This window comes from Hemitrygon akajei, chromosome 30, assembly GCF_048418815.1.
Source record: "Hemitrygon akajei chromosome 30, sHemAka1.3, whole genome shotgun sequence".
Lineage (NCBI taxonomy): Eukaryota > Metazoa > Chordata > Chondrichthyes > Myliobatiformes > Dasyatidae > Hemitrygon > Hemitrygon akajei.
Window position 1 is genome coordinate 27714425 of NC_133153.1, and position 22638 is coordinate 27737062.

Below are 22638 nucleotides of genomic sequence, written 5' to 3' on the forward strand. Positions count from 1 at the left end.
GCTACGACTCCAGTGACTAGGGTTCAATCCTGTCCTCTACCCTTGTCCATTTGCAGTTCACACGTTGGTAGTTTTTAAGTTCACCCTGTGAATGTTTGGGTCTCCTCTGGGTTCCCCTTATATACCAAAGGCATGTGGATTGAAAGGCCAATCGACCAAGGTAAAATTGTCCCCAGCATCAGGTGAGTGGTAACAGTAGTGTCAGATGGAGGGAATGTGGGGAGAATACAGAGGGATTATTGTAGGATTGTTGTAAATGAATACTGGATGGTAGGTGCACATTTGGCGGGCAGAAGGGACTGTTTCTTCTTTTGAAATTTGTTTACTTATTTACCTATTTGTTTGTTTGTTCATCTATTTATTTATTGCTTGATTGATGTGGTTCCTTAGAACAATGCTATGCATATCATACACGGACAGGATAACCAACAAAGAAGTTCTACAGAGAACGAATACAAAACGTACATTACTTTAAAAAAATCAGAAAACAGCAATCAAAATTCTTTGGACACATCATGCGAAGAGAGATATTAGAACATTTAGTTACAACTGGAAAGCTGGAAGGAGAAAGAAGCAGAGGCAGGCAGAGAGTGAAAAAGATATAGATGGAATAACATCACGGTTAGAAACAGGGGAGTCAACAACTACAATTCGGAGGGTCAGGGACCGTGATGGATGGAGAGACATGATTGCCCACGCTGAACAGCAAGGCACTTGAACTAAACTGCCTGATTGATCAATTCATAGAATCATTTAGATACAGTGTGGAATAGGCCCTTCCTGCCCTTCGACCCTTGATTTAACCGTAGCCTAATCACAGGACAGTTTACAACGACTAATTAACCTTCTAGCTGGTACCTCTTTGGACTGTGGGAGGAAACCAGAGCACCTGGAGGAAACCCATGTGGTTACGGGGAGAACGTACAAACTTCTTGCAGCTAGCAGGGGGAATTGAACTTGGGTCGCGGGCACTGTAAAGCGCTGTGCTAGCCACTGCTCTACTGTGACAGCTGCCCCCTCCGCCAGTGCTGTATAACTCAATAAACAGAAAATCATTCTGATATCCCAACTAGCATAAATCTGTTCTTTGTTGCTGCTAAAAACATTAATGGTTCATTTATTTTATTGTTCTTTGGACATTCCTTGCATAGAATGACTTCAGTGTTTGAAAGCATAACAGTATTCACTTTATTTCAAAAATAATGTGTTGTGTGAAAGTAATTAAAGATATTTATAACAAGATTAATCAGCATGCAACTTCAAAGGTGTCAGTAAATACAACACTTGCCATGCACGCTCCACATCCTGTGAGCAAATACACTATTCAAGTGTTATTACTTGAATATAAAGTACACTAAATCTTAAGTCGATAATTTCATGACAACCAATAGAATTGCAGTCATAGAACCTGGATTTGGGGTTGGCTGCGAGGTGGGGTGGATTTGATTTTAGAAAATAAAGGAATACTAAATTAAAACATGTAAAGGGTTATAAAGAGAAATGCTAATCAGCCATTTGGTTTGAAGATGATTAGCTGGGCAACAAATTAAACTGTTAATCAGACAACTCTAACTTTGTGCAGTACTGTAGTAATTTTATGTATTACACTGTACTGATGCCACAAAAAATAACCAATTTCATGGCATATATGAGTGATGGTAAACCTGATTCTGATATGGGTCTCTATTGTGGACAGAGAGTGGGAATAGGGCAGGGAGAGGGGAATCATGGTTGGGGAAAAGGGGAGGGAGCGGGATGCACCAGAGAGACATATTGTAATGATCAGTAAACCAACTGATTAGAATCAAATGACCTTGCCTGGTGTCTCAGGGCTGGGTGTGCCTGCACCTGAGCCACCCACCCCATCCCTGACACTCCTTCTCTGCCACCTGTCCCATGCCCCTCCTGTGGCACTCCATCCTCGCCAATCCCAGCATCCTTAGCTCCGGCCAGATTTGCAAACTCGCTGACTGCTCCACTTTGACTGCAAATACAGAACTGTGCAAAAGTCCTAGGCACCCTGGCTATATATATGCCTCTAAAGCTCTTGCACAGTATGAGGGTTCCAAAATGAATTAAGTGGAATCTTCTCAGCAATATTTTGTTTGGTTTTTTAAATCAAGAAAGCATAGTACAAAGGATGTTTGTGCAGTACATAACAGATGTACAGTTCACATGTATGAAAGAGATGCACCCATAGTACAATAATGCTTTGGCTGATTAAGTGGAATCTTCATGGTAACAGAGTTGAGTGTGGGAGAAGGCACGTCACAGTCGGACTGATAAGAGAACAATGTTCAGAAGAGAAAAATCCGCAATGATGTTTATAAAATAGAGATAAAGAGTGCAATGGAGAGAGGTAGGAAGCTACAAATGAAAGAAGAATTGATTTAACAGACACACTAGTGTAGCAGTTTACAGTGTAATGCTTTACAGTGCCAGCGATTGGTGTTCAATTCCCACCGCTGTCTGTGAGGAGTGTGCACGTTCTCCCCGTGACCAGACAGGTTTCCTCCGGGTGCTCCGGTTTCTTCCCACGTTGCAAAGACGTAGGGCTGAGGGTGATTAAGTTGCAGAGATGCTACGTTGGCTCTGGAAGTGTGGCAACACTTGCGGGCTGCCCCCAGCACGTCTCCGGACTGTGTTAGCTGTTGATGCAAGTGATTCATTTTACTGTAGGTTTTGATGTTCCGACGTGTGAAAATAAAATGAATCTTTGTATTCCACCAAGGCAGTGAGATAGACGGACAATTGACAATAAAAAGGGATTGCATTAATAGAAGACATTTTGTTTTACAGTTCTGAACACTCCGTGTGACTGCCTGAAAGAGGAACAGAGTAGCAAGACGTCCACTACTGGCATTATCATTGGAACCCACATTGGTGTCACCTGCATCATCTTCTGTGTTCTGTTCCTTGTTTTTGGATACCGTGGAAGGTATGCATACACTCCTAAGATTGCGGAGGGCAGGGCTTCTTCACAACACTATCCAATGGGCAGATTCTGCTGTGCACAGGGGAGAGTGTGTGTGTGTGTGTGTATGTATTTAGATCAGGGGTTCCTAATCTGGGGTCCTCAAACCTCTCAGTTAATGATAGGGGTCCATGGCATAAAAGGGATTGGAAACCCCTGATTTAGATGTACCAGTCCATGTGTGGCTGTGCATGCAAGTCTTGAAGAATCAGAATATGCAGGAATTAAAATTTGGTTGTTCTTGGCAGGCTCCTTGCATGTTGCACACACTTGCATGTATGTGTATGTCAATGACACGCCTACTAATTACGGTAGGAAAGAGTGTAGTCCTGTATCACTTGGCTCCCTCCCATTTCACCCACCACTGCATCTAGCTTTCATGTATAAAATGTATATGCTGAACATACTGTATGTAGGGAATTGGGGCGGCACCTTGGCATAGCGGTTGGCACAGCGCTTTACAGTACAGGTGACCCGGGTTCAGTTCCTGCTGCTCCCTGTAGGGAGCTTCTGTGTTCTCCACGTGACCATGTGGGTTTCCTCTGGGTGCTCCGATTTCCTCCTTGGTCATTGTAAACTGTTCGATGATTAGGGCTAAATTGGGGGTTTGCTGGGCGAGCAGAAGGGCCTATTCAATGCCATATCTCAATGAATGAATAAATAGATGCCTAAACGGCATACATCAGACGTGAGTATTGATATTTCCATGAATTATGAACTCAGCTTGTCGTTTCGGGCTTCTGTTTGTAGGCTGCTGATGTGTAAGAACGTTGAAGATGGCTTAGCAACCCCTCAGGTTCCGTCTAGGGCCCAGAGAAATTCCCAAGGACTTGTCCTGAATGGTGGAGCGGGGAGAGGCAGGGAAGAATTCACAGCCAATAGGAAGATGGCTGATATAAATGAGCTGGAAAGACTGTTTCCTTCATCACTTCCTAATGACCACCAGCACAAGGGAATGACGGTAAGATCTGCTTGGCGAGGTTCGACTGAAATGTAATCAACCTGGCTGGCCCATCCGAAAACATACTAAGTAGCTTTAAAGTATTCACGAATGCAGCGTGGATCTTCTCTCCACTAAAAGTACCCAACAGGCGCAGAGCTGTTGGGGAGAGAAGTGAAATTGAGATTCAACACCACAGATTCATCCTCAGTTATATCTCCTAAATGTTCTGCACCACGTCCTCCTTCCGAAACATTGACTGTTTACTCATTTCCATAGATGCTGCCCGGCCTGCTGAGTTCCTGCAGCATGTGTTGCTCCCCCTTCTGAAGTTCTGGCTGCTGACTACAATGCTGTTGGTGCAGTTTATCACCTGTGACTGAGGACCAGCTTCTGTTTGGTTCTGTACACAGGATGACTCTCGTCCACATTGTAAGCTGAGTGTCCCACTTGAGGCAGAGATCACTGTTGAGTGAAAGATGGAAGGCTGACATTATAATTGTTCTTGCTACCCCGTGGGAAATCTGTTAGATTTACTTCTTCCCGAGAAAATATTTTTGCAGGTATTGGTGTCCAGGTGTTAATGTGTTGGTATTCTCAATGAAGCCATTTATTATCAGAGCATGTATACAATATACAGCCTGAAACTCTTACTCTTCACAGACAGCCACGAAACAGGAGAAACCCCAAAGAATGAATTACAGAAGAAAAAACATTAGAAGCCCCCACCCCCTCCCACACAGAAGCATCAACTCTTCCCCCACCCACCCCACTTGTTCCAGCAGGACTCACCACCCATCAAGCAAGCAATAGCAAATTCCCCAAAGAGAGATCATGCTCTGCAGTTCAACAGAAACCATTGCTCACCCAACAGTTTGGCAGTCGTGTGTGTGTGTGTGTGTCTCTCTCTCTCTCTCTCTCTCTCCCCCTCTTCCCCCTCCCCCTCCCCCTCCCCCTCTCCCTCCCCCTCTCCCTCCCCCTCTCCCTCCCCCTCTCCCTCCCCCTCTCCCTCCCCCTCTCCCTCCCCCTCTCCCTCTCCCTCCCCTTCCCCTCTCCCCCTCCCTCCCCCTCCCTTTCCCCTCCCCCTCTCTCCCCCCTCCCCCTCTCTCTTCCCCCCTCCCCTCCTCTCTCCCTTTCGTGTAACCCCCTTCCACAGCCAGGGAGGAGTCCAACAAGCAGCTCGCTGTTTCGATGTTACAATCTGAAGCCACTTTTATTCGAGCAGACATGACAGAAGAATCAGCAGACCCCCCACCCCCACCGAGAGCAATTGCACGTCCAGAGGTCTCCGAAGGTCTCCCACTGCCTCAATGTTCCGATCTCCCACGATGCTCCTCTGCTATTTTACTCCCAATTTATCTATTAAATTATAATATTCATCCCCATAACTATAATATTGATTCTCATATTTGCTGATGATCTAGAAAGAGGCACTTCAGCCCATTGAGACTGTGCTACCTCTCATTTAATGAATGGAATGTAAGAACACAAGGTCATTCTTATGCTTGAAAGTAACAATTATGTCTTTGCTTGTTTCCCTCTTCCCCTTTTGCCTTTTTCTGTATGCAACAGTCAAGTATCATCTCACCCATCTCGGAAGAGCAGCCCAGTCTGATCTGCCAGAACTCTGTATTCCCACTAGACGAGATTATCGCAACTCAGGAACATCACGCTACCTTTGAAACTGTTGTGCAGTGCTCGTTAGACCGCCCCGAATTAAATGTGAAGCAGCTGAGCTTGCCAGCCATGAAGGACAACAGTTCACTAACCACAGAGTGAAACCTCGCGAGGCCAAGTCTCGTTGCCTACCTGTAGACTTATTGCTGAAGACGACATGGTAATATTTATCAATTTCAAATCTGATGGCCTCCGTGCTGAAGCTGTCAGTCTCAGGTCAGCTCTTACGCTTCTGTGGTGAAAATCAGGTCTGTTCGTATCCTCAAAAACTCAGGCACGTTGTAATGAAGGTACGTGGGTGCCATTTGTGTCCGGCCCATGCGAGGATACAGGTGCGGCCTGCCCACATCATATTTTTGCCATTTGCAAACATTCGTCAATTCGTTGGCCTGCTGTGCTCTGCAGAGTTATGCGTTGCTTTGAAGTAAGATAACCATCACCTTCAGATGAGCAAGGACACGGCAGGTCTCCATTGCAGGGATTCAGTAGACTTTTCTTAGTGTATCCAATCTCAGCCACAAGTTCATTAGATTCAGCTACAGATTCTTCAAAAGCAAAAATGACTGGTGAGGCCTACATGTAGGCTGCTAATAATGACTTGGAGAAACAGCTCAAAGAAAAGTTTGCTGATTAGAAACTACCTCAACCGCATTGAATGTCCTCTAAGGAAGCTGTTCCAATTGGTATCTTCCTTTCTGAAAGTAGAATAGCACTTGATCAGTACAGATGCAGTGCTACCTCAAGGCCTCACTCATCTGCCATACGTCCCGAGAGAGAAAGAAAAAGCACTTCCAAATATAAAGAGAAACATTCTACCTCAAATTTTATAGAACTCCATTCTGTGTTGTGGGATTGTTTTCCTTCATTGTTGTATGTGATGATTTAGCCAAATGTCCAGTCTGCTTCAAAGGTGAGGCATGGACGTGTTGGTCATTGCTTTTTTTTTGTATGTTACACTGTATATAGCCACGTCTTATGTGTCTGCATTATTTTTCACATTACAAAGGTGTTTATTCTTGTTGATTGTAATGGTCGTCAGAGAATTGTTCTGTTCATGGTTCTTTGCTCAAGGACACCACCAAAGACAAGCTTCTGAAGAGAAACGAACAATGCTCTGACTTTCCATTCAGCGCGTAGCTGAGCGGAGCCAGCCCTCGTCCTCGTACACCTCAGTTCGATCGGAACTCATTCTAAGCAGGAGGACAACAATGTAGCCAGTGTTGAGTCCGACGTTCCCAGCCCCGACTCCAACCAGACCTCCCAGGATTTCAATAACATTCAAAAGAATCGGCTAGCCCCGGAGAGGAAAGCTCACTGCTGACATCACGTACTTCCTTCATTCAGCCTCTGTGTGACCTCTCTTTGTGTGGTGGAGAGTCGTCGATGCTGACCGGCCACGTTTGACGTGGGGTTACAAAGCAGGGTGACTTTCACCGTGCTGGTTGAAGTGAAACCTCGCGCGGGGTGACCAGGCCAGGGGACCTGTGTCAGCAGAGTTCCTCCAGAGCAAAAGTACTGCGTAAACCACGGACGGGAAGTCAAATGTTACAACAAGAAACTCTTCCCTAAGGCAAGCCTGGCTTAGGCCAGCTGACCTCTCCCACTGACCTCTCTGGATGAACAGCAGTGTTTTAATGCAAATTATCATCGGTGTTTTGTACATTTGCAGTTTAATCATTCTTCAGAGTTTCTGGATGATTTTGATGCCTGTGTATCTATGCTCTGTCTTAGTAACTGTGATATGTGTGGTGTGCGTGGCTCTTTGTAGTGCCCACGCCACTGTGATGACACTGTTTTGTGCAGCTATTTGCTAGTGTTAAGTGGAAAAGATTAGTTTCTGTGAAACCTTATTCCAGCAGTTTTACTAGGTGGCATGAAGTCAGTTATCTACCTCAGTATTATTAGCCAGATCTTCCTGGTGATTTTGTTCCCTGCAACCTCACAATACACTGACACAAATCAACTTCAGATTTTAATTTTAGATCACGAGACCATAAGACATAATGGCAGTGTTAGGCCTTTTGGCCAGTTGAGTCTGTGTCGCCGTTCCATCATGGCCAATTTATTATCCCTTTCAACCCCAGTTTCCTGCCTTTCTCCATAACCTTTGTTGCCCTGACTAATCAAGAACCTATCAACCTCTGCTTTAAATATACTCAGTGACAGCTTCCACAGCTGTCTGTGGCACAGAATTCCACAGATCCACCCCCCTCTGGCGAAAGAAATTCCTCCTCCTCTCTGCTCTAATTGGACGTCCCTCAATTCTGAGGATGTGCCCTTTGGTCATAGGCTGACCCACTAGAGCAGGGCTTCCCAACCTGTGGTCCAGAGACCCCTCGGTTAATGGTAGGGGTCTGTGGCATAAAAGAAGTTTGGGAACCCCTGCATTCGAGGAAACCAACTACCCCTTCCCCCCCACACACATAAAGTTGTTATGAGCCACTTAATGTGAAAATCATGTCTACAAATGGGGATTTACACTCTTTAGGAGCACCAATGTCTATTTGGATCTTCCAAGCATTCCTGTGACTGGGCAAGACTTTTCCTTTTGCATCTAGAGTCAAGCATTAAAACAGGCCCTGTGCCCTCCCCGTGGGGAGCTTTGTACTGAGCTCACAGCTGCTGGGTTATTGTTCTGCTGAATGTTGAGAAGTGAGTTGGACCCTGAAAGGCTCTTGCCCTGGTATCTGTAATGTAGCAGCAGTCAAGGCTGCTCTGGAGGGATAATTAGCTGGGTGGAGATGTAATTCCTCACTGTGTATGTGTATCCACCTTCACTTGTTCGGATTCCATGGCGTGAATGGTCCTAAGGCGCCTGTGTATCAAGGTGCCAGCATTGAACTTAACAGAGGACCTGTCGTTAATGAGGGGAGCTCCACAGAATCACTTCCATAATTTCAACCACGCCCACAGCAGATACTCTGTGCAAGTGGCCACGGAAAGCACAGCCCGTGCCCCTCAACTGCTGCCGCATTGCTGTTCCCTGCACGCTCTGCATCCTCGTTGTCACTGAGTGAACAGTCGGCATTGTACTTACCTGCTCTGATGTCCGCCAACTGTGGTGGAATCATGAGGTACCTGATTGCTTCTGGGCAAGTGTCAATCGTGGTCAGATAGATCACACAAGGGAGTGGCGGGGTCAATTTCCTGAAATAAATTATCACTAGCGCAATCCAACTAGCCTGTTTTCTAGGGTACAATTCCTATCTGGTGTGTAATCAGAAGGAAGTTGTCAAATACTGATGTTCACCCAAATTTTCAAGGCTGGCCCTTTTAGTGTTACATTGGATATGCTATTAAGCTTCTAATATTAGATGGACTGATCTGGAAGATTCATGCTCACTATTGGTAAGTTGTGAGGAAATTTTCTCCTCATGATTCTCCATGTTGATCCTTGAGAAAATGCTCCACCCATGTCACTCAACCAAATTTTTAAATGAGTGAAGCTTGAGATCAAAGTTTGGAAAACAAGGGAGAGGAAGGAGGAAGCGATCACTGGATATTTGTGCTCCCGGGGTCTATACATGAGTCTGTCACCCAGGTGCATGCCCTGAGAAATCGGCCCTTACAAATTCACTGTGAGATGAGAGGACTGCGCTGCTAGCAATTTGGCAAGTATTATTGCCAAAAAATGTCACAAACACTAGGTCAAAAAAGACAAAAGATCAAAGGTGGTTACAGATATGACGGGGTGAAGGAAGAGTTGGTTTTGTCCTTACACTGTTAGACACACTGCATTCTTTGCCCATACACATTAGACGGTGTGTGACGTTCTCTGATATTGGGCTGGTGTCTACTCTGTTCACATTGTGTTACTACACACCGGGGGGGGGGGTAAGTTATGGCTATCTCAGGGATACTTTCGTTGTTCAGTGCAAAGTGGTTTTGCAATGACAGGGTATTTTCATACTGTTAGTCTGGAAGTATTTGTTTGCAAGTGTCTGGTGTGCTCTCTTGTTGATGAAGTAAGCTCTTTCTGTCTGTTTGGTCGTGGACTTGCGCCCTCCATCAGCACACTCCAGGATGTTTAAGGGATTGGAAATGTAACCTTATTACAAGATTTAAATGAACATTCAGTGGCCACTTAATTAGCTACATCTGTCTACCTGCTCATTAATGCAAATGTTTAATTAGTCAATCGTGGCAGCACCTCAATGCACAAATGCACGCAGACATGGCCAGGAAGTTTTCAGACCAAATATCAGGATGGGGGAAAATATGTGATCTAGGTGACTTTGACCATGGAATGATTGTTGGTGTCAGATGGGGTGGTTTGAGTATCTCAGAAACTGCTGATCTCCTGGAATTTTCATGCACGACAGTCTCTAGAGTTTACAGAGCATGGTGTGAAAAACACAAAACGAGCAGCAGTTCTGTGACTGAAAATTCCTCGTTAATGAGAGAGGTCTGGGGAGAAGGGCTATACTGGTTCAAGCTGACAGGAAGATGTCGGTAACTCAAATAACCACAGTGGTGTTCAGAAGAGCACCTCTGAACGTACAACACGTCGAAGCAGCACACCACACCGGGTTTCACTCCTGTACCTAATAAAGTGGCCATTGAGTGTATTTAAGAAAACTTCAGCTGATGGCATGCATGAGGCTTGAGAATTCACATCTAAGGATGAACAAAGTTAATGGTGAAGAGTACTTTGTCACTCAATGTAGGGTGTGGATAGTGAATGGTAACATTTGCTGTTCAAAATACTCCCAATAAAAATTACTTCCTTTCCAGCCAAAGATTGGCTGTCTATTAAATTGCAACAAGAGCAGATTGTGCATTCAATGTCACTTCGATACAACTGCTTTCATGTTCTGAGAGAGCCACTGGAATTACTCAGCAGTGGTGGAAATTCATTGAGTGTGTGATGCTACCACAACCAGTAACTTGTCAAATTGCAGTGTTTGCGTTTATTCAGTATAAAGGGAAATATGTTTTATATTTTAAGATATTTTTGCATTGATTCCTGTTTGTTACAGCCACAGCAAGGGTTTGTGCTTATTTTGATAATTGAAATTTCTGAAGATTTTTTGGAAAAATGCACAGCTTTCCTATGTTACTGTGGTTACTTATTTTCAGTATTATAACTACATTCGCTGGGGTTTCTGAGCATATTTAGATTTAGATTTATTAGTTAATATATTATAATTTTTAAAACACAAATGTCTACATATTGTTAGGGTCTGATATATATTTAAGTTTACCATGTTGATAATACTGTTACAACTTAGTAAAACGGGTCTTTATTGGGTTAATACAGGCCCACACGACACAGTTGCATTGTCCAGAGAGAAGCTTTGGGAGTAATTCCTCCGAGTGTATTTGTTGGTACTTCGCTCTTCATTTACTTGAGATTTGGTGTGGACATATTGGGATGAATGGCTTTTTGTGATAGACAGTCCATTTCAATGATTTCTGTCATGAAGGTACACAAGCTGTGTTCATGTTTAACAGGCACCTGGAGTTTGATTATTTTACTTGGGTGCTGTATAACATTGCAGATACAAGGTAAACACCAGGGTACAATGAGGGCAATTTTTGCCTACACCACCCAGAAGGAACGAGGCAGGATTGGAATGTGGAAGAAAGAAAGAATTGACAGGGTGTAGGATGGGCAACTCATTCAAAATGGCTGGTCGGGCGAAAATTGCCGTCAACGTTAAAAGATTAGCTTTATTGAAACATCAAAACATGCGGTGAATTGCGTCAAATCAGCAAGGATTGTGCTGGAGGGCAGCCCGCACGTGTTGCCACTCTTCCGGCACTAACATGGCATGCCCACAACTCACTAACCCTAGAAGATTCCCAAGTGGTCAGGGGGAGACCTTATAAACCCCTGACAGGCCCCGGTGGGAATTGAGCCACAATTGGGAAGCAGTGACACTGCCAAGCGTTGTGCTAACCGCTACACTACTATGCTATCCTGATTTTTCTAAGTTAAGTGGAAATGCTTGTTAATGTTGAAGATTCGGTTCCCCAAACAGTAGATACTCAACAGGTTAGCAAGGATCTGTAAAACAGAATTAACTTTCCGGTTGATAAAAGACTGATCAAAGATCATTGACCTGAGGTATTAATTCTCCCTCTATAGACACTGCCTGACCTGTTAAGTATTTCCCAGCTCTTTTTTTTGTCTTTATTTCAGATTTCCAGTGTCTCCAGTGCTTCACAGTTATTTAAAGTTATGTAGGTAGTCCTTACAAGGGAAATGCCATCAGTGGGAGAAAACAAGCTCCTAAATCGGTAATGCAATGTGTGTATTTGGTCTCTCTATCAGTCAGTGGAGACCCTTTCTTTACGAGGGTCTTGGCGTAAGTGCTGTGTCCAAATCCAGCACTGGATTTGTTGATTCTCTTGTCAACGGATCTTGAAATGTCCTGCTGTTGATTGATTGGAAGGCATTACAAACCCTGCAGTTGAAATGATGGGGAGGTGTGCATGGTAGAGGAAAAACTCTTGTTCCCATCAAGGGAAGTGGGTTCATGTTAGTTTATTAAAAGGAGGTGTATATATCGTTGGTAATGGACTTAAGGTAAAACCATCTGTTCAAGCACATCCTCAACTTAGTGTTGTTAACTTTCCAGAGATGTAAGAAGGTGTAGCCATTCTCACAAAAATGATGCTGGCGTAATGTTCCATCTGTTTATATATATATATATATATATATATTTGTTTTATATATATCATAGAAACAAAGAGAAAAAACCATGTAACAATTGGAAGGAGCTAGGCTGCTGACTTTTGACACTGGACTTTAAACAGTTATCCGGAGTGAAATGAAAATAAAAGGCATATGTAGCTTTTAAATAAAATTGTCTCCTGCTGTCAAAATCTCATCCACGGGCTTTGTGAACATGAGGTTTCAGCTGCATAATGTTAACATGAAATCCCGTGTAGGTGTTGGATCGTGGTGTTGTGGTCAGTCACCACCCCAGTTCAAAGCACTTTTCTCTCATATTTACATTGTTCCTTGTGTGAATGTTCATTTTTCCCACTGATCATATGATTGTCGACTTTGTACAATAACAGATCCTGTTTTTGTAGTTCAAAATGTTTAGTGTGTGAAACTATAATTATGAAAAAAATAAAATAGTGTTAGTTGATCAATCTCTTTATTGCTGTTTGTGACTTTGTAAGATGGGACTTGTGTTAGTGTTAATATTGCATGAACATAGAAAAAAAACAGCATACTATATTGTGCCAAACCAGCTGAAAAGCAAATCAAAAACACTAATCTCCTACCTACACATTGTCCATATCCCTCCATCCTTACATCCATGCGCCTATCCAAATATCTCTTAAAAGCCTCTGATGTATTTGCCTCGACCGCCATACCAGGCAGCGCATTCCGGGCATCCACCACTCTCTGAGTAAAAAATTTACCCCTCTCACCTTCAATGAATGCCCTCTGGTTATAGACATGTCAACCCTGGGAAACAGATATTCCCTGTCTACTCTGTGCCTCTGATAATCTTACAAATTGCCATCAGATCGCCCCTCAGCCTCCGCCACTCCAGAGAAAACAACCCAAGTTTATCCAGCCTCTTATGATAGTACATGCCCTGTAAAGCAGGCGACATCCTGGTGAACTACTTCTGCACTCTCTCCAAAGCCTGAGCATTCTTCCTATAGTGGGGTGGCCAGAACTATATGCAGTACTCCAGAGAATAGGTTAACGGTGTTGAGATGGCACGTGATTTGTGTTCACAGTCATCTGATGACTTTGAAAAGCATTGATGCCCATTAACATCTCTGTCTACTATTTCAGTTCAACAGCAGCTTATATTTTCTTAAGCATGGGTTAAAACTCAAACAATCATACTCTTGTAGTTACAGTACTGTGAAAAAGTCGTAGGCACATGTAAAAATACTCTGTAAAGTGAAGATGCTTTCAAAAAATAATGAAATGAAAACTTCCTAAATATCAAAAAGTTACTATAAAGAGCATTGAACAGTAAGAAACTAAATCAACTCAATGTTTGGTGTGACCACCCTTTGCCTTTAAAACTGCATCAATTCTCTTAGGTACACTGCCATAGTTTTATAAGAAAATTGGCTGGTAGGTTGTTCCAAGCATCTTGGGAGAACGTGCCACAGTTCCTCTGCAGACTTTGGCTGTCTCACCTGCTTCTGTCTCTCCAGGTAATCCCGGACAGCTTTGACCATGTAGAGATCAGGGCCCTGTAGAGGCCATACCATCTGAAACCATACAGTATAAAAATCCAGGGGTGCCTAAAGCTTTTGCAGAGTTTAGCTCTGAACAAATACTCCATACGTGAATGATTCAGCTCATGCAGCCTGTATGTGAATATCTCTAGTCAACCCGCAGACCTTGGTCCTATCAGGAGCTTTCATAGTTTCTCTATGTATAACAACAACTTGTATTTGTGTAGCTTTTTCAACATGGTGATGAGAGCAGTTGTGGTGTCGTGAGATTGGGAAGTCTACATACACAGATGGCCAGAGGCAAAAAAATTAATTTAAAAGAAGGATAATGGAACACTGGCCTTTATTACTAGAGGGCTGCAGAAGAAAGACTAAGTTACACCTGATTGAACCATGCATGAAGAATTAGCAATAATTCTGGGCACCACACCTTTGGAAAGTAACAAATACCTTATTTACAATTTACTTGGTCTTAAACTGAGACTATATTCTCTGGAATTTGGAAGGTTTTAAAATATTTGAACATTAGATTGAAGGAAGGGCCGGATAAAGAGAAACTGTGGTTAGGGAATCCAGAACAAGGGGTTGTGGTTTTTAATCTAGAGTCAAGCTTTTCTGACAGATGGAATTTAATGCAGAAGTGGGAGGTGTTTCACTTTGGAAGGACAAACCATGGTAGGACTTGTAGAATGAACAGTAGGGCTCTCAGGTGCCCAGTATTAGAGAGGGATCTGGGATTACAGATCCCTGATTCCTTGAAAGTGGTGTTGGAGATCGATAGGGCCATAAAGAAAGCATCTGGCACATTGGCCTTCATAATCAAAGTACTGAGTTCAGGAGTAGGGGTGTTGAAGTTGTATAGGACATTGGTGAGGCCAATTTGGAGTAATGTCTGGTCACTTACCAACAGTAAAGATATCAATAAAATTGAAAGAGTGCAGAGAAAATGGAGGCAGAAGGAGTTCAACCCAGATACTTGGAGTACTGTGCTCATTTCTGGTCACCTCACTATAGTAAGGCATTTGATAAGGTGCCACACAGTAGGCTTATTCAGAAAGTCAGAAGGCAAGGGATCCAGGGAAGTTTGGTCAGATGGCTTCAGAATTGGCTTGCCTGCAGAAAGCAGAGGGTCGTGATGGAGGGAGTACATTCAGATTGGAGGGTTGTGACTAGTGGTGTCCCACAAGGATCGGTTCTGGGACCCCTACTTCTCGTGATTTTTATTTATGACCTGGATGTGGGGGTAGAAGTTTGCAAGTTTGCAGATGACACAAAGGTTGGTGGTGTTGTGGATAGTGTAGAGGATTGTCGAAGATTGCAGAGAGACATTAAAAGGATGCAGGCGTGGGCTGAGAAGTGGCAGATGGAGTTCAACCCAGAGAAATGTGAGGTGATTACACTTTAGAAGGACAAACTCCAAGGCAGAGTACAAAGTAAATGTCAGGATACTTGATAGTGTGGAGCAGCAAAGGTATCTGGGGGTACATGTCCACAGATCCCTGAAAGTTGCCTCACAGGTAGATAGGGTAGTTAAGAAACCTTATGGGGTTTAAGGGTTGGCACAACATTGTGGGCTGAAGGGCCTGTACTGTGCTGTACTGTTCTATGTTCTATGTTCTATAGGAAGGACGTGGAAACCATAAAAGGGTGCAGAGGAGATTTACAAGGATGTTGTCTGGATTGGGAAGCATGCCTTATGTGGATAGGTTAAGTGAACTCGGCCTTTTCTCCTTGGAGCGACGGAGGATGAGCGGTGACCTGATAGAGGTGTACAAGATAATGAGAGGCATTGATCGTGTGGATAGTCAGAGGCTTCTCCCCAGGGCTGAAATTGCTAGCACGAGAGGGCATAGTTTTAAGATGCCTGGAAGTAGGTACAGAGGAGATGTCAGGGGTAAGTTTTTTTACGTAGAGAGTGGTGAGTGCGTGGAATGGGCTGCTGGTGGTGGGGGTGGAGACAGAAATGAGAGGGTCTTTTAAGAGACTGCTGGATGGCTACGTGAAACTTAGAAAAATAGAGGGCTATGGGTAAAGCCTAGGTAGTTCTAAGGTAGGGACATGTTCAGCACAGCTTTGTGGGCCGAAGGGCCTGTATTGTGCTGTATGTTTTCTATGTTTCCAAAACTTATGAGGATATATGAGAATCTAAGTCACGGAAAAGGTTTGAATAGGTTCGGACTTTATTCCCTAGAGTATAGAAGAATGAGTGGAGATTTGACGGAGCTATACTAAATTATGAGGGGTATAGATAGGGTAAATGCAAGCAGGCTTTTTCCACTGAGATTGGTGAGACTAGAATTCGAGATCAAGGTTTAAGGGTAAAGGGTTAAATGCTTAATGGGGAGCTTCTGCACTCAGAGGATGGTGAGAGTGTGGCACAAGCTGCTGGTGTAAGATGTGAGTGTGGGTTTGATTTCAAAATTTAAGAGAAGTTTGGGGAAGTACATGGATCAGAGGGCTACGGTCTAGGTACAGGTCAATAGGACTAGACAGAAAAATAGTTTGGCATAGATTAGGTAAGCTGAAGGACATGTTTCTGTCTATGACTAAAGTTGGATAATAATTTTAAAAGCTGACAGTAGTAGAAATTTGGAGCTCCCTACCACAAATATGAATTAATAATTTTAAACTGAGCATGGTTAACAAAAATCTTCCAAATATATCAAAGGATTTGAGGGAAAATGTTAAGGTCACAGATTAGCCCTTGAGGGATAGAAGAGGCTGGAGGGTCCTGGTAACCAGCGCACGTGTTCCTCTTGTCCAGTGATGAAAAATGTCACACAGTTTCTCACAATAGTTATCAAAAAATCAAACTTAAAACTCAATGTTAAGAGTAAACCTTGGTCAAAGAGTAATGTTGAAGGGCCACCCTAGGAATGGAAACACACCTGCCCATGGAGGAGGGATTAAAATCGGGACCTGATACAAAGACCTCAGCCTGATGCACTGCTTGAGGAGCTTGTTCGGATGGTGGGATGACAAGACCCTCGGAGGTGCTTTGACACAGAATGGGAATTTAAAGGTGGAGATGGAGGAGCTGCTCATCAAAGTAGAGCCGGTGTGGATAAGGACTGTTGTGCCAGTTCTGCAGGGGTTATACTTTGAGGGCTGCATTTAGTTCTACTCACAGCACGAAAACGTTCACTACAATGGAAGCAGCTGATGACATTCCATAGAGATAAGCTATGAGAAAAATGAGAGGGCAGGGTGGGTGGGATCTGTCATGATGTTAGTGGCCCTTTTCCAGCACCCTTCTATATATATGTCCTTGATGGCAGGTAGGCAGGTTCCAGTGATTCATTCAGCAGTTTTGGCGTGTTAGAACCTTCCTGTCCACGGCAGTACAGTTCCCATACCATGCAGTAATGCAGCATGTTGGGATGCTCTCTACTGCGCACCTGTTGAATGATGTGAGTATAGACGTGCATAGTCCAGCTCTCTTTAGCCCCCTCGGAAAGTAGAAGTGTTGATGAGCTTTCCTGACTCTGTATAACGTTTTCTGGGACCAGGAGGGTTTGTGTGAGATGGGCACTCCCAGTAGTTTAAACTGCTTGCAGGGTTCCACTGCTATGACACTGACATAAAGAGGAATGCGAGTGGTGTGAGCGGACCTGAAATCCACAGCCATCTCCTTTGTGTTATTGACAATGAGGATGGGGGTATTTGCCAGGCCCCAGTCCCTGAGCTCTTCTACCTCCTCTTTGTAGGCCATTTCATCGGTGATGAGCCCCCACAAATGTCATGACATCGGTGAACTTGACAATGTGATTACTCAGGCATTTGGCCGTGCAGTCATGTGTGAGCGGAGTATACAGCAATGGGCTCTGGGGGGGGCACCCATGTCGAGGATGATGGTGAGGGAGGAACGGTGATGCACCCTGACTGTCTGAGGTCCCTTTGTTAGTAAGCCCAACACCTAGTTGCACGGTGGTGTATTTAGACTGAGGTCTAGGTTTCTTCACCAAGGTCTGTGGGACAATAGTGTTGAATGGCGAACTGAAATCCAGAAAAACATTCTGACATAAGTGTCCATGTTTTCTAGGTGTGTCAGGGCCAGGTGCATGACCGATATTATGGCATCCGTCATAAAGCTGTTTTGTCAGTTCATTGCTGTCAGTAAGCATATTGGTGAGTGTCCAATGTGGCAGGAATGGAGTTTTCGATATACGTAGACCATAGTACAGTCCTGCACAGGAACAGGCCTTTCAGCCCACAATGTTGTACTGAGCCAGCTAAAAAGCAAATCAAAAACACCCTAACCCTACCAACACAATGTCCATATCCCTCCATCATCCTCACAATCATGTGCCTATCTAAACACCTCTTAAAAACCTTTAATGCATTTGTCTCTACCTCCATACCAGGCTTCTATTTCAGGCATCCACTACTCTCTGAGGAAAAAAAACTTACCCCATGCACCCCCTTTGAATCTACCCCCTCTCACCTTCAATGCATGCCCTCTGGCATTAGACATTTCTACCATGGGACACAAATACTCCCTGTCTAGTTTTTCTATGCTCTCATCATCTTATAAACCTGTATCAGGTCTCTTCTCAGCCTCTGTCATTCCAGAGAAAACAACCCAAGTTTGTCCAGCCTCTCGTGATAGCCGATGCCCTCTAAAGCAGGTGGCATCCTGGGAACCTCTTCTGCACCCTCGCCAAAGCCTCAACATCCTTTCTACAGTGGGGTGACCAGAACTGTATGCAATACTCCAGATGTGGCCTAGCCAGAGTTTTATAAATTTACATAACTTCTTGACTTTTGAACTCATTGCCTCGAATAATAATAGCAAGCATTCCATAATCTTTCTGAACTGTTATGTTATTACCATCAGCGCAAAGCACTTCATGATGATTGGTGTCATTACCATTGGGTGGTAATCACTTAGTTCTGAAGGCGTAGAGTTTTTTTGGTACAGGGATGATGGTAGTTGACTTGAAGCCTGTGGGAACAGTAGCTTGGATGAGTGAGGTGTTGAAGATGTCCATGAAGACGTCAGTGAGCTGGTATACACACCCACTGAATGCTCTGCTTCGGATGTTGCCTGGTCCGGCTGCCTTATGGGGGTCGACTCTGCAGGTTCCTCACGTCCGCTGTTGTTATTGACAGTGCCTGCTCACCTAGGAGGGTGTGGTTGGGTGGCAGCTTTCATAGCTGGTTATCATCTGCCTGCACTGCACTTTCTCTGAAACTGCTACATTTTATTCTGCATTCTTTTAAATCCTTTTCCCTTGTGCTACCTCATGAACTGCTGTAGTAAAATTATCTGTATAGATGGTGTGCAAAACAAAGTTGTCAATCCTGAGTCCTGACGAGGGGACTCGGCACAAAACATCAACTGTTTATTCCTTTCCATAGATGCTGCTTGACCTTCTGAGGTCTTCCAGGATTTTGAATGTGCTAGCCTGGATTTCCAGCATTTGCAGAACCTCTTGTGTATGTAATGTGTTTAATTGTACCTTGGTATGTTACAACCTAAAAATAACAATTTACCAATTTATTAAAAATGTTGGAGAAGGAGTGGGGTTGTTGATTGGGAGGGAAGGTCTTTCTGTGCAAAGCGGTTACCCTGTAATGAAACCCTATCCAGCATGCTATTAATAAAGTTCAAAGTACATTTTATTATCAATTTTTATTATAATATGTCATCATTTAAAACCTTGAGATTCATTTTCTTGGGGGGGGGGGTAATACTCAACAAATCTATAGAATAATAGCTATAACAGAATCAATGGAAGTCCACCCAACTAGGGCGTTAATCAGAATTCAGAAGACACAAACTGAAAATGCAAAAAGAAAAAAAGATAATATAAATAAATGTACTGCGTATGTTAATCAAAATGGCTTCTTTGTTTGTTAAAAGTAAAAATGCTTCTTTGTTATGCTAACTGGTGAGAGAGTGCTTTTCTTGCAGAGCGCTCTCGAAGCTTCCTGAAGCTTGTTTGGGTTATAGTTACTGATAACATAGGATTGTATTCATTTGTTAACCAATTGGGTTTGATGTTATTTTCTCTTGTGGGTCTGTGAGCTGTGGTTGCACGGACTTTTGGGAGTCGGGAAGAAGACTGCGAGGAAGGTGGACGGGTGCGGCTCTCTGGTCGATCACCGAGGGTGGTCCCAGGTGCGCGGGTCGTGGAGGTCGGAGAAGATCGAAGAGTGGTTGGAGGATTCAATGGTTGAGCTCCAACGATGTGCACTAATTGACTGAACTCTGATAAGTTTTGGCGCCTTTTCTTTATTTTCTTTCCCTTCATATATATTGTATCGTTATTAAGAAGTGTATTCTGTAAACGTACCTGGTGTGCGCTTGATATTTTGTGGGCGAGTTTGTATTAGCATGTATTTCACAGCATCCATCTATATGGGAGGCGCGGTTTGGCGGATGGACAAATTTTCCCCTAGACTTACACCAGTCGGTTGCGTGCGTTACATAAATAAGCAATAAATATCAAGAACCTGAGATGAAGAGTCCTTGAAAATGAGTCCATTGGTTGTGCGAACAGTTCACTGATGGGCCAAGTGAAGCTGAGGGAAGTTATCCCCTTTAGTTCAACAGTCTGATGGTTGAGGGCTACTAACTGCTCCTGAACCTGGCACTGCGAGTCCCGAGGCTCTTGTACCTTCTTCCTGGCAACAGCAGTGAGAAGGGAATATGTCCTAGGAGGTGGAGGTCTCTGATGATGGATGCTGCTTTCCTGTGACAGCATTTCAGGCAGATGTCTCAATTGTTGGGAGGCCTTTACCCATGATGGACTAGTCTGCATCTATTTACTTTTTGTAGGAGTTTCCATACCAAGCCGTGATGTGGCCAGTCAGTATGCTCTCCACAACACTGCAATGGCAGTTCGTCAGAGCTTTAGATGTCATACTGAATCTCAGCAAACTCCTAAGGAAGTCGTTCTTCATAATCGCACTTAGGTGCTGGGCCCAGAATAGCTTCTCTGAAATTGTAACACCTAGGAATTTAAAGGTGCCTCTCCGCCTCTGATCCTCCAATGAGGACTGGCTCATGGACTTCTGGTTTCCTTCTCCAAAGTCAATAATCAGTTCTTTGGCATTGCTGACATTGAGTGAGAGGTTGTTGCTATGACACCACTCAGCCAGATTTTCATCTCCCTCCTATATGCTGATTCCTCACCACCTTTCATTCAGCTTATGACAGTGGTGTCATCAGCAAACTTAAGTATGGCATTGGAGCTGTATTTCGCCACAGTCAGAAGTGAGGAGATTGTGGAGGAGATGTTGTTCCCAATCATAACTGACTGGGGCCTGCAAGTGAGGAAATTGAGAATCCAATTGCTCAAGGAGGTATTGAGGCCAAGGTCTTGAAGCTTATTCATTAGCTTTGAGGGGATGATAATATTGAATGCCGAGGTGCAGTCGATAAAGAGCATCCTGATGTATGCAAGTTTACTGCCCAGATGTTCCAGAGTTGAGTGAAGAGCCAATGAAATGTCATCTGCTGTGGACGTGTTGGGCCGGTAGGCAAACTGCAGCCTATCTAAGTTGCTTCCCAGGCAGGAGTTGATATGTTTCATTGCCAACCTCTCAAAACACTACATCACTGTGGATGTAATCGCTACTGGATGATGGTCATTGAGGCAGGTTACCATGCTCTTCTTGGGCACTAGTATACTTGAAGCCTGCCTGAAGCAGGCGGGTACTGCACACCGCTGAAGTGAGAGGTTAAAGGTCTCACCAGCCAGCTGATCAGCACAGGTCCGTGCCCAAACGGGGTCACGGGGTTACGTGACCAGGTACACATTGTTCCAGGTGTGGTCACCAAACTTCCAGTTTCCCACACAATGACGTTATCAGAGCACGTTCGTCATGAGGAAGGGTGGAAGTACTCCATTAATGATGTGACATTACACATGAAAGAAACATTGCTGCTGCCATTTGAATCCTTACCAGGTTATTTTACATTGCAAAGCATTTCTGACTCTGAGTCATTTATTATCACTCGTACGTCGAAACAGTGAAATGCATTTTTTTTGCACTTGACATTCAACATAAGGAGGTGCTGGGTGCAGCCCATAACTATCGCCACAAATTTGCTCACAATGCTCGGCAGAACAACACAAGCAATGACAATACAGCAACAGAACAAAACAGCCCGACCCTCATTGTCACAGACCCTTCCAATCCAAAACCAGCTGAAAAATACAGGAAAAGTTCTGTATTTTTGAGATGCAGCACAGGATAGGCCCTTCCGGTCCCTCGAGTCACTCCACCCAGCATTCTCTCAGTTCAGCCTAATCACAGGACAATTCACAATGATCAATTAACTTGCCAATTGGTACGTCTTTGATTTCAGGAGGGCACGGAGCGACCACTCTCCGCTGAACATCGATGGCTCCTCTGTTGAGATCATTAGGAGCACCAAATTTCTTGGTGTTCACCTGGCGGAGAATCTCACCTGGTCCCTCAACACCAGCTCCATAGACAAGAAAGCCCAGCAGCGTCTCCACTTTCTGCGAAGGCTGAGGAAAGTCCATCTCCCACCCCCCCATTCTCACCACATTCTACAGAGGATGTATCGAGAGCATCCTGAGCAGCTGCATCACTGCCTGGTTCGGGAATTGCACTGTCTCGGATCCTAAGACCCTGCAGTGGATAGTGAGGTCAGCTGAGAAGATCATCGGGGTCTCTCTCCCTGCCATTACAGACATTTACACTACACGCTGCATCCGCAAAGCGAAGAACATTATGAAGGACCCCATGTGCCTCTCATACAAACTCTTCTCCCTCCTGCCATCAGGGAAAAGGCACCGAAGCATTCGGGCTCTTACAACCAGACTATGTGACAGTTTCTTCCCCCAAGCCATTAGACTCAATACCCAGAGCCTGGACTGACACCAACTTACTGCTCTCTCCT

At 44.2% G+C, this 22638-nt stretch overlaps 2 protein-coding genes across 3 annotated transcripts in view; one reads left to right on the plus strand and one right to left on the minus strand.

The window, feature by feature from the left end:
• Positions 1-12686, plus strand: part of igdcc3 (immunoglobulin superfamily, DCC subclass, member 3) — a 191934-nt gene extending 179248 nt beyond the window's left edge. For both annotated transcript variants that reach the window (XM_073033203.1, XM_073033204.1), the window contains 3 exons: positions 2800-2938; positions 3725-3935; positions 5487-12686. In XM_073033203.1, the coding sequence (XP_072889304.1) occupies positions 2800-2938; positions 3725-3935; positions 5487-5693 (557 nt within the window). In that variant the 3' untranslated portion in view covers positions 5694-12686. The remainder of the gene's footprint in view (positions 1-2799; positions 2939-3724; positions 3936-5486) is intronic.
• Positions 1-22638, minus strand: part of LOC140718907 (serine/threonine-protein kinase Nek8-like) — a 168264-nt gene that overhangs the window by 31170 nt on the left and 114456 nt on the right. The window lies entirely within an intron of this gene.